Source organism: Chiloscyllium plagiosum, chromosome 8 (genome assembly GCF_004010195.1).
Source record: "Chiloscyllium plagiosum isolate BGI_BamShark_2017 chromosome 8, ASM401019v2, whole genome shotgun sequence".
Classification (NCBI taxonomy): Eukaryota; Metazoa; Chordata; class Chondrichthyes; order Orectolobiformes; family Hemiscylliidae; genus Chiloscyllium; species Chiloscyllium plagiosum.
The window spans coordinates 100,606,013-100,618,143 of NC_057717.1; the positions used below are offsets into that span (position 1 = coordinate 100,606,013).

A 12,131-nucleotide genomic window follows, 5' to 3' on the forward strand; every position below is an offset into this window, starting at 1 on the left:
TGTACTAGTTGATCTCTGGACAATATAAAGCAGGAATGCAGTTTGGAATCCTCTGAACCATGCGTGGTTTAGTGACAGCAGAACTACTATTGATCCATCTGATTGGAGCAGGTTCAAAAACCAATCTGTAAATCAAGCACAAACAGGCTAATGCCTCCACGGTTTTGGCAATCACCTTCATACATCATGTGAAGACATCATATGCTCAGGTAGATGTGAAAGATCCCATGGGACTATGCTGAACAACAGCAAGTTCTATTGTCCTGGCCAATATGTTCTTTTTGAAGAGTCCTATTAGTTGTGGAAACTTATTGCACAAGTTGACTGCCATTTTCCTATATATGACTGCAATTCAAGACAAAGTGCTACATTGATTGTTTTCTCTTCCTTCACCCACCTTCATTGTTAACCATTCTAGGTGCACAGCATTGAGCATTAGCAGCCTCAAGCTATAATCTTTGCACACTTGTAGGCTGTGTATGGAACTCACTAACCTAGCTCAAGATTTGTAAGTACAAATCTACAGTCAGTCAGTCATTTGAAAGGAGCGGAGAGCCTCTTAGATGCCTTAAGGTGAGCCCACTACTCGTAGTATGCTTACATATGCAGACAAAGTCACCACTATTGGAAATTGTGGTGTGTACCTGGGTGACCTAGTGGGTAGAAGTGATCCAAGAACCATTTTAATGCAATGTTAGCCATGGATGTACTACCTTCAGTTTGAGCAAGTATTATACACCAAGACAAATTTTGTTCTCAAGTTTTATTCTGGCACACAGTTTAAAAAAAGAACACAAACATTCACAGGAGCACAGTTGGACCTTGTTACTCAGATGCTTTACAAAAAAAACGACATCCTAATGTGCAGCAATCTACACTAGGTCTTCAAGTGCCTGCTTAACAAAAAAATACACTTTCCTCATTTAATATTGTGCATGGATGAAGCAGAAATGTTTAGGATTGTTTCTCAAAGAACTTCTTGCTTTCGTTAACATTAGGTTTGATGGTGTCCTGGCCAGGCTTCCAACCAGCAGGGCAAACTAGAGAGAGATCAAAATTTTTAAAAAAGTTAACTTCATAGTGATTGCTGACACTGTTGAATACAAAGTGCCTGTTAGTACCACTTCCTACTGCAGAACAGTCACTGCTCTAGAAGGGATCTTTGTCAATGTTCAAATGCAGTCACAATTGGCAAGATTCTGCTTTTCTCTAGATCTTAGGATAGATAGGTGCCAAGAAATTTGGTCATAACATGCTAATTAAAACTTTGAAGTTAATCTTATGTCAAAGTTTAAGTGCAACTTGGTCAAAGGTTACCATTACCCAGGTGATCCATTGAGGTAGCTGCCTAGTGACTTTCTGCAAGTGCAATATTAAAAAGTTACTATTACAAGATAATTTAGCTTGAGACTAGTTTTCATTTTGTCATATTGAGATCTAGACCATTACCTTCTCCATGTTTGTCTGTGAACTGGAAAGCCTGCACAAGCCTCAAGGTTTCATCCACTGAGCGGCCAACTGGAAGGTCATTGATTGTAATCTGACGCAGGATTCCTTTCTCATCAATAATAAAGAGCCCTCTGGATAGGGGAGAGAAGGTGGCAAGTTACCCCAAAAAGTAATTAATAATACTTGTGAAGATCCCCAACTATCAACCCTGATCACCTTGATAGACAAGGTTTCCTCCAATTCTTTGAGAGAGGTTTCCTCCAAATATCTTCAGCATCTCTGGCTAAAAAGAACTGCTGAAACCAACTCTAGCAACAACTACCTTAAAGTCAATGAGAATTTGATTTGGGTATCAACACCGACTCACCACAGAATGAATAGCATTAAAGATTGTCAGCAGAAACAATGATCAGTTCTAAGACTGAAGATAGATGAAGAGGTAAATTAGATGCAAAGTGAAACTTCACAAGACCCAGTCTATATTGTACCAACCTGTAAGCAATCCCCTCATCCTCCTTCAGAATGCCATAGTCTTTGGCAATGGACTGTGTTAGGTCAGCAACCAGTGGAATGTCCATGTGGCCAATGCCACCCTGTTTACGAGGAGTCTTGGTCCTAAAGAAACATTTGTATTAATAGGTTAATCTTAAATGCAAAAGAGAATCGCTCCAAATTTAAGTGAAATATCCACTTTAATCAAATGCATAGGCACACAAGTGTTCAACATGATGTTACCTCCTTTTAAAAAGTGGTTTGTGTTCAAAGATCCAATGGATTAAAATAGAACATGTTACAAACTGGCTTCACTAGTTTATAGCTGGTTTAGTATGGCTAGCCTAAAGTGTAGTATTATAGCTAAATCCAAACCAACATCTGTTAAATAGCTGGAAATTTATTACTTTATTGACTCAAGGGAATTAATCACCCCTTTCAAAGTTGACTCAGGTTAGCAAAATTTGATTTTTAGTGATGAAGGTTGACTTGATCAAAAGAATAGAATTAAAAGAATAAAGTGTATTTTGTCCCTCCCAAAGTCTAGGGGTATTACAAGTATTGACAATTCATAGAATCAAATGTTAGTGCAAAAAGTGCCATCTGGCCTATGCTTGCACTGGCTTGTCAAATAGGTATTGATACGTAGTGCCTGTTTCCTGATATTACACAAAACTGGATAAAAATATGCAAGGTCCAAAAAAGTTAAGCAAGCAATGTTGAGTACAGTTTTTACAATTCTTCAGTTTATTCTAGATCTCTTGACTAAGAAATTTTTATCTACTAGATAAATAGCCCGAAATCAACCTGCCAGATAAAGTCTTGGAACAAAAAAGTCATTCATAATGACAGTATTGGGCTATCAAGCAGCTCAGAAGGTTTAACTGCACCAGCTTGCAGTCAAATGAGTTTGGAGATGGACCCTAGCCACCCATTTGCAAGCTCATTGTACACCATCCTGTTAGCAGATAACAATTCTTACCAGGCCAAGTGGCTAAAGTGAGAGTCTGTCGAAGCACCAATTACTTCACAGTTGATCTTGCGAAATTCAGCAGCTCTGTCACTGAATGCAATGATCTCCGTTGGACACACAAAGGTGAAATCCAGGGGGTAGAAGAACAATACAACATACTTTCCTGAAGTGGGAAAAAAATTGGTACCATATTAGATATTGACAAGAATTTTCACCCAATCTGTTACTAGATGTTGCCTTGTCGTCATGAATGGTCCAGATAAGTGCACTAAATATTTATTGACAAGTAGCAAGAATGATTAGAGGAAAGTATAGAAGACTGTTGAAGGAAGATGGCAAATACAAGTTAATCTGGAAGAGGTAATGTTTTAGCAACAATGGAAAGATTTGAACAAGGAGGAGGGTCTTAATTATGCAATCAGATACAGCTTTACAGCAGGTTCAATTCAAAAATAGTTGGAAAGCTAGTTGGGGGAGGGGAAGGAAGGGAGGGTAAAGATATAAAAAAGGGACCCAAGGGGAAACCTTTCACAGAGGGTGGTATGTGTATGGAATGAACTGCAAGAGAAAGTGATGGAGGCTAGTACAATTGTGACATTTAAAAAGGTATCTGGATGGGCATATGAATAGGAAGGGTTATGGGCCAGGTGCTAGCAGTTAGGATTAGATTGGGATATCTGGTCAGCATGGACAGGTTGGACCAAAGGGTCTGTTTCCATGCTGTACATCTGACTAATTCTTTACAAGAATGTCTTCTCATTGAGATGTAATTAGAATTTCTTCACTGCTTGAGAAAATTGAAATGCTCTATAGAAAGTGGCTGATACAGTAACATTAACTGAAGACTAACCAACATTTGCTTCTTTGCAAAGAGAAAAATCTAGATGAGGCAAGCTGATCTGAATGAATTACGAAAAGGTGGAAACAAGCAATTGCAAAATAGTTGGAGAAATGTTGCAGGCTTATGGGGCAAGGTAAGCTTGTGTAAGACTCTTTCAGAGCAGATACAGATGCAAAGTAGCCTCCTATGCCATGAGACTCCTTTCTGGACTCAAAGACCTCTCCTTTCAAAAAGGAAAGTGGTGCATTGATAACCAAGTAATCCAGAAATCAGATTCAAATCCAGACAATATAGAGATACACAATCTTTTAAACAAACTGTACTATAAGGCAGTTGTAATGGTAACCAACATTTTTGCAACACCCTTCAGGAAGGCAAATCTTAGCTTAGCTGAAATCGGACTCCAGACCCACAGCAGTGTTGTCACTGACATACCAGAGCACTCAGCTCAAAGGAATCAGGTAAAGGCACCCAAGTGTTGGCCTGGTCAAAAACAACAGTAACATTAAAGTTAGAATGGTGGATCTGTGCCTGATTTTTACAACAGTGGGACCTTTAAGTAATGAAGTTGAGAATTTAAATTGGCCTTTGGTTTTTGGCAAAGTCCCACTTCATTTGGCAGAAAGAATGATTAAAATATATGCTGCTCCCTATTGACATAAATAACTACAATTTTTCAAAATTCAATTAGATCATGCTTAAAATCAATTGCAAAAAGCTTATCTATACAACCTGCAGGGCCTCAGCAGACTTTGTACTTAATGTACATTGTCCTAATGCTGGAATCTGAGCAAAATTCAAAGTCCTGTTAAGCTTTGCCAAGATTGCTGAAATGGAGTACACCAAAGCAGAACTGTTCACATGCTCCACTGCTTTGTATTGATTACAAGTACAAAAAAATTAACCTTTGTATTTGGACAAAGTGAGGTCCTCAAACTCTCCACTGGGCATCACAGCTTTGGCTGTGAAATCAGGTGCAGTCTGACCAATTTTAGCATTTCCAGCTGACATCTTGAATGGCAACTGTACAGGAAGAGAAATATAGATAAACAAAAATCAGCATTTGATCATGTGGAAAATGACTAGCACTTAAGACACTCCTGGGTACATTGTGAACACTGTGGCATAAACCAGTGCCCCATTGGTAGGATTGCACATCCAGTTTGTAGGTGAGTGAACAGACTGGATTCCAAGGAAAAAGTGAAGACTGCAGATACCAGAGATCTTCACCTACCCATCATACTCTGCTACCCTCCCCCAGCCTCACCTCCACCCTGGGCCCATTCTGATGAAGGCCTGGAACTAACACTCCTGTTCCTCAAATGCTGCCTGACCAGCTGTGCTTTTTCAGCACCACACAAGGCTGGATTCCAAGGAGGACGGGAGGACTGCAGATGCCAGACATCTATCCATCATACTCACTTTCCCCACCCATGCAGATCAAGTGAACCAAACCCACCATTTAATTATATTTAAGCAGTCTATTGAATTAATGTTAATAACCCCACCTCCTATTACAATTTGCAGGTGGGCTGTTGCCCCAACTATCTAGTTTTCACAGATAAATCAGGTTCATTAATACACCAGGTATATTCCACTGGCTGCTGAGTAGAACAGCAGAGGGGAAATATAGATTTGTGATAAGGACAGAGACTTAAATTTAAGTCTAAAGCTAAAACACCAGTGACAATATCCTTCATATGTTGAGGATATAAAAACAGATCCATTAAAACAAAAAACAGCCATGGTATGGCTGTCACTACTACAACCCAAGTTTGATTCCTGGTCAGGAGAGTGGTTTTTTTAGTCTTTGAGATGCAGTGGTAGGATCCATGCTTGAGACAGGTTCAAGCTCTACTTGACAGGTTGATTTGAAAAACGAAATGAAGTAGTCATGCAAGTTCAACTATAACAAGGAATTTGAGGAATTTCTCAGATGTAGAAGAACTTTAGTATTTGTTGTGTTTCTCAACATTTTCATTTAAGAAATGAAAATAGTTGGCATTGTACAAAGTTATTGTGGCACAGTTATATTTAAGGAAACAGATTAACCCAGCTGTTCCAAGCTAAGTAAAATATAAGAAACCATAGTTACAGATCTTTAAATTGCTGTAAATATTTGTACCAGCTGCATCAAGACAGTTAGGTTGCTAGCCTCTGCAAAATCAAGTGTTCTCAGATGGAAACTACATAAGCTTCCAGACTAGTCAGTATTTCCAACCTATTCCAATGCAGTGACCTCTACTACAACAGCCATTGATTGATCCAACTTGTTCTCTAGTTGTAATCTGCTGTCAAATTCTCAGCATTGGCTCAGAGGGCAGGAGAGAATTGTCTAGAGTTAAGTCAAAACAAACCCATGCAATGTGCATACTGGGACAATGTCTCATCTGGTGAATTACAGAATGCAATCCATGTCTAACTACAAGAAAAAGACAGTCAAATGGGGAAACTAATAAAAACCTTTATCTCCAGTCAATTTTACTGAGTGGTAAAACAACCCATTAAGTTCACTCTTCTCATCTGGCATTTCTACTAACAACCAGCATCAATGAGCATCTTGACCCTTTCAAGATAAGGATCATTGACTCAAATGAAACTTCACTGAAGGCCACAAGCTTCCTTGGGGCCAGCTGAATTCTCATTTATCCAATGAGAAGCTGTAGAAAAATAACAACTGTTCAATACCCACAGGGCAAGACAGCCAGATTCACAACTAAACTCAACATCCAACACAGCCTCAACATTGGCAAAACTGAGTACTGCAGATACTGGCGAGCAAGTCAGTCTGGAGCTGGTTTACTTTGAAAGAGAAATATACTTGAGCTAAACAAACAAAGTCTTAAGAGTCAAAAAATATCCTGGTGTTGGAAAAGCTGCCAAGATTTTTTTCTCCATTTGCCCTACTGGAAATCCTGACAACAATAATGCATTTTAATCTGAGATTTTCCTCTTGACTCTGTACAGTCAAGTAGTGCTAGTTCAGGGATACTGATTAGAGGACACGTGACAATCAATGACAAGTATTGCAAGACAACAGTATGCCAGTTGCAAGAGTCTAACAGGAAGTAGTATTTCCTCAATGCTTCAGTTTCTAGAATGAAAAGAATTGAGCAGAGAGAGTGCCATTGTCACTACAAACTGGGATTACTGTGGAAACTATTTCAGCAAGTTATATTAAGTGAAACATTCCTAGAAACATTAAGTTTCTATCCCTATTCATCCCAGGGGCAAGTGCTTGGTCTCAAATCACTTGTTTCTTTAACATTAGCATTAGCATTAAATGTTACCAATTGCCCAGCTTGAAATCCCAACTGGTAACAGAATGAATCTTTTAGGTGAAACTGGAAGCAGATACTTTAAGATTTAGGAAAGGTTTGTAGCTCAGGTTGTAACAACCTGAACAGGAAGTCGATACATTGAGATTATAAATGAATGGGGAATGTTTTATATAAAGTCAGAAGAGTTGCAAAGCGCTTTTGTACCTTTTAAAGCAGCCAATTAGCTAAAGAAAAATACCAATTGGATCTCGAAGAGTTTTTAAAAAGTCGAACCCATGAAGAGATTGAGCTGGGTTTTACAGGGCCTTCCCCAGAAAGTCGCTTTGTAAATAGGAGGAAAAAATAGCTCCGACATGTTTTTAAACAAAGGGGATGTAGATCACACTGCGCCCTTTATTCTTTTACTGCAGCTCCGCCTTCAGAGTCGTTCAATCCATCAAAACCCAACCAATAACTCAATTTACAAGGAATTTCTTCCCGACTTGCGAATACATTTTTGTTGCTGAATTGGATGCAAAACACGAACGAATCAACTGTTTCCACTTCTAGCAAAGTGAAATAACCCTATGCAAAAATCCACGACGCACAAGCTGAACAAAATAAGCCATTTCGTTTAAAACACTAACACCGCGCTTTGATCGTCTCTACAGCACTTACGTTAATTCCACGCTTTACTCTTGCAACCAACCCTCTGCACCGCGCCTCTTCCTTTTATAAGGAGCCAGAACTCGCGAGGTTTTAAATATCTCAGGCAGCATGGGTCCAGAATGACTCAGCAAAAAATCCATCCCGGCTCCAACAATTAAAGGGATAGATACGCTGTGAACGTCAGCATGACTTTAGAGTTTCAAGATCAAGTTATCCTGGTGCAACTTTAACAATTAGTCACTTCCAGAAAATTGTTGAGAGAAGGGTGTTGGCGACAGGGAGGGAGAGAGAGAGAGGCTGGAGAGTAAGGAGGTTGTGGCTCATAAAGGGAATGAAAGGGTGGATGGCAGAGAATGATTGTGTGGTAATGAAAGAGAGAGAAAGTGGTATAGAGTGAGACAGTGATTGCTGGAGAGAACATGAGACAATGGAGGCAAGAAGAGGGTGTAGTAAGGGAAGTGAGACAGAGGGAGATGGCTGGTATGAACAGGAAGGATGAGATCAGGCTAGTAGTAGAGAGGGAAAGAGGAAGGGACAGCGACAGCGTGGGGGTAGGTGGTAGTGAGGGAGAGAAAGTAGTATAGAGTGAGAGATGGTAGTGGAGAAGGGTAATGAGGAAAAGGAGAGGGAGGTGCATGATCAGGAGAGGATATCAGATAGCAATGGGCGAAGGAAGAGAGAAGGGGTCACTCTCAGCAAGCTTGATGCCAAGTTGAAATACTAACAGAGGGGAGATTGGAATTGAGACCAGCCTCTCGTAAACTAAGCAATAAACCATTGTGCAGTTGAACAACTTGCCTGGTTTATTAAATGAATCAACGGGTAGGCGGATTTCTTCTCTGAGTGGATTGTGTGATCCAAGCTAAAGGAGCAACAGGAAGCTCACTAGTAATCAGACTGATTTTAAATAATCAAACTCCAGTTTTACAGTTCCACATTAATAGAGTCCTTAACTTTGTTCTTTTCATACCTGAGGCAACCAGGCTAATACTGAGAAATATTTACTACCCTATGTTTGGGTATGTCAACTTTCTAAGAATATATTCGAATCATTTTCTCCATTCATTTAATATACTAGTAAAAACAGCCTAGGTTGTTTTGTATATGAGTGCCAAGACTGGGGTAGTTCTCCACTGTATTTTTTTTCTGTGTTGAGTTTTTGCTACCTATCATTTCTAAATTGATTGTTTCACATCAGACAGTTGTTGAAAAAAAAGACAAAATTCCTTAACTTGCATAATTCACTTTTAAAATAGGAATTCTAAGACTCAGTTGTTTGCTGATCTAGCAGATCTTAGCTGGAAATAGTGTGGGGACCACTGCAATTGGTCATGGTTAGGAAGAGGAACTAATCTGTCAGGATTTGTCTTCAAGTATATTACACCATTGCAGGGGGTGGTGTGTCTTTTGGATGAAGATAGTCATATTTGACTGAGAGTCACATTTTTCTCCAGCATTGCCAAATACTGTTTGAACATACTAAACAAAAAACAAAAAGAAAGGTCACTGGGCCTGAAATGTTGATTCTGCTTTTTCTCCACAGATGCTGCCAGACCTGCTGAGTTTTTCCAGCTGTTTCTGTTTTGTTTCAGCATTGGAACACGTTGCCATGAGAAACAAAAGACATGTATTTCTATGTAGTAGTCTTTTGCAAGTTCTTTGGACTTCTCATAGCAATTCAGTTTTGAGGAAGAGTCACTTAACCCAAAGCATTAACTTTGATTTCTCTCCACAAATGTTGCCAGACCTGCTGAGCTTTTCCAGCAATTCCTGTTTTTGTTTCTCATAGCACTTTATAGCCAATGGAGTACATCTGAAGTGAGTCCTTGTGTGTCAGGAATGCAGCAGACAATCTGCACATAGCGAGGTCTCACAACAGCAAAATGATCTTTACCAGGTAATATATTCTTCTGTGACTTTGATTGAGGGATAAATATTGGCCAGGACCCCTGGGAGAACCCACCTGCTCTTATTCAAAATTGGTGTCATAGGACCTTTTACATTCACCTGAGCAAATAGATGGGGTTTAATGTCTCAGCAGGAGAACAGCATTTGCAAAGTGCAGCGCTCCCCTCAGCATTGCATTAGAAATCAAAAATGACCTTAGGCAAGTTTCCAGAGGAAGTCTGTTGCTTGTGGACTCTTGTGCAAAATAAATGCAAGATCTTGCATAAAGCCAATCCTTTGCACATTTGGTAACTCGCATTGGAACCCATTTGCTCTTTGTAGCTCTGTGAAATGTCTTAGAGTCTTTTGTTGAAAGTACAATGTAAGTTGTGCATACAGAAGCTAACAGAATTGATTAAACAAAGGAAAATTACAGAGGACTACTAGTATAGAGAATAGAATCCCTACAGTGTGGAAACAGGCCATTTGGCCCATTGATTCCACACCAATCCTCTGAACAGCATCCCATCCAGACGCAGCCCCCTGTGATATCCCTGTAATCCTGAATATCGCATGGCTAATCCACCTGCACACTATGGGGCAATTTAGCATAGCCAATTCACCTATCCTGCACATCTTTAGACTGTGGAATCGAACCTGGATCCCTGGTGCTGTGAGGCAGCAGTGCTAACCACTGAGCAGTAATTTAGGTATTATTAACTACTACGTTTGTTTGTTATTTGTTAGAAATGTTTCTCCTCTAATAAGAATAAATTACATTTTTAGAGTACCTTTAATGCAACAAGGCATGCCATTGGAGTTTCAAAAGCAAACTTTGACAGTGAGCGTTATTGGGGCAGATGGTCCACAGTTTGCTGAAAGAGTTAGACTCTGAAAGTGAGGAAAGGGAAGCTAAGAAGTTTAAGAGAGTCAATTCCAGAGATGATGACCTAGGCAGCTGAATATGCAGCCAGTAATGGTAGGCAACTAAAAATGATCTCCGTTGAAAGATTAGGTGATGTGATTGATTGTCAGTAACAAAAGAATATGCCCAATTCTCTTCAAATTCTGTTATATGTAGTTCTTTACAATAGTTCTTCACTAAGAACTGGATTGTGAGACTGTCTTACTCACTTATCTGGAGTACATACACCATCTAGGCCAGACCTGAACTGAACCTGAATCCAGGATCAGAAAAGAATGGAAGGCTAGCATCTGGTTGACTTCCACACCCTATCTCCATTCTCCCACCTACCTCTCCACTGTCTATTCAGCAGGAATTGGTGGCTTATAGGATTCTAGGTAATCCAAGACAGAGTACAGAAAAAAAATTGTGGCTGTAAGAGGTATTTTCAGTGTTGGAGGTGATTTGCAGTGCCGTAACTGTGACTCTATTTTGGCAGCATTTTGGGTGCAGTCATCAGGTGATTCAAAATAAAATAATGCAGCAGAGAATTATTTTTGTCCGAGACTTGGGGATGGGGAGAAGTCAGGGGTGGTGAGGTCTGGCTCAGGGGGTGGGTAATTTCTAAGTCAGATTAATGAGTCCATACATTCCTTCCACAGGAAAATTAGCACATATACAGAATGCCTGCATGGCACCACTTGATGGCTCATCTGCATATTTAACTGACCACTTATTGATTAACAGAGACTGCCACAAGGGTTTTCAATGCGTGGATGGGACACCCGGCTCACCCTCCAGGGCAAAGCTTTGATAGGTACCTGAACGAGTCTTGGTAGCTCATGAGGCCTCCTCCAACTCCTTCAATGTCCATGAGCCAGCCACTGCTGCTGAGAGTTTCCCCTCCACATCGGAGTTGTAGCCGTTGTTTATTTAAGTGAAGCAGAGAGCCTATATGTCTAGATTGTCACGTCTGTAATCATTCGCTGGATGAGGAGGGAAATGTCTTAATTGAGGAAAGCCTTAATCTGGGAAGAGTTCCCCAGGGGAGGGGAGTCTAAAATTAGAGGGCATAGGTTTAAGGTGAGAGGGCAAAGATTTAAAAGGGACAGCTTTTTCATGCAGTGGTATGTGAATTGAATTTATTGTAACATGTACCAAGGCACCGTAAAAAGCTTTGTCTTGTGAGCAATACAGGCAGATCACACAGTTAAGTAGCATAGTTAAGTAAATAATAGGTAAACAGTGGCCAAAACAAAAACACAGGTACAGGTGAATGTTAAGAGATTGTGAGTCCATTCAGTATTCTAACAACAGTAGGGTAGAAACTGTTTTGAAATCGGCTGGTGCATATGTTCAGGCTTCTGTACCTTCTCCTCGATGGTAGAGGTTGTAGAAAAGCATTGCCAGGGTGGGATGGATCTTTGAGGATGCTGGAACGGTCTTGGATCTTAAATGGTACAGTTGCTATACCAGGTAGTGATACATCCAGACAGAATGCTCTTGATGGTGTACCTATAAAAGTTGGCAAAGGGTATTCGCCGTCATGCCAAATTTCCTCAGCTGCCTGAGGAAGAAAAGATGTTGTTGGGCCTGTGTAACCAGTGCGTCCACATGAAGAGTCCAAGGAAGCTTGTTGTAGATGACCACTCCCAG

The 12,131-nt window shown here is 40.2% G+C and overlaps 1 protein-coding gene across 1 annotated transcript; it reads right to left on the bottom strand.

Annotated features, from left to right (window-relative positions):
* Nucleotides 1-748: 748 nt before the first annotated feature.
* Nucleotides 749-7,793, bottom strand: LOC122552244 (peroxiredoxin-1-like). The gene is made up of 6 exons (XM_043694917.1): nt 7,694-7,793; nt 4,661-4,778; nt 2,924-3,077; nt 1,942-2,064; nt 1,450-1,580; nt 749-1,040 (listed from the first exon to the last, which is right to left on the bottom strand). The coding sequence occupies exons 2-6, from the start codon at nt 4,764-4,766 to the stop codon at nt 955-957; spliced, it is 600 nt and encodes a 199-aa protein (XP_043550852.1). The 5' UTR covers nt 4,767-4,778; nt 7,694-7,793; the 3' UTR covers nt 749-954.
* Between the last annotated feature and the right edge of the window lie 4,338 nt (nt 7,794-12,131).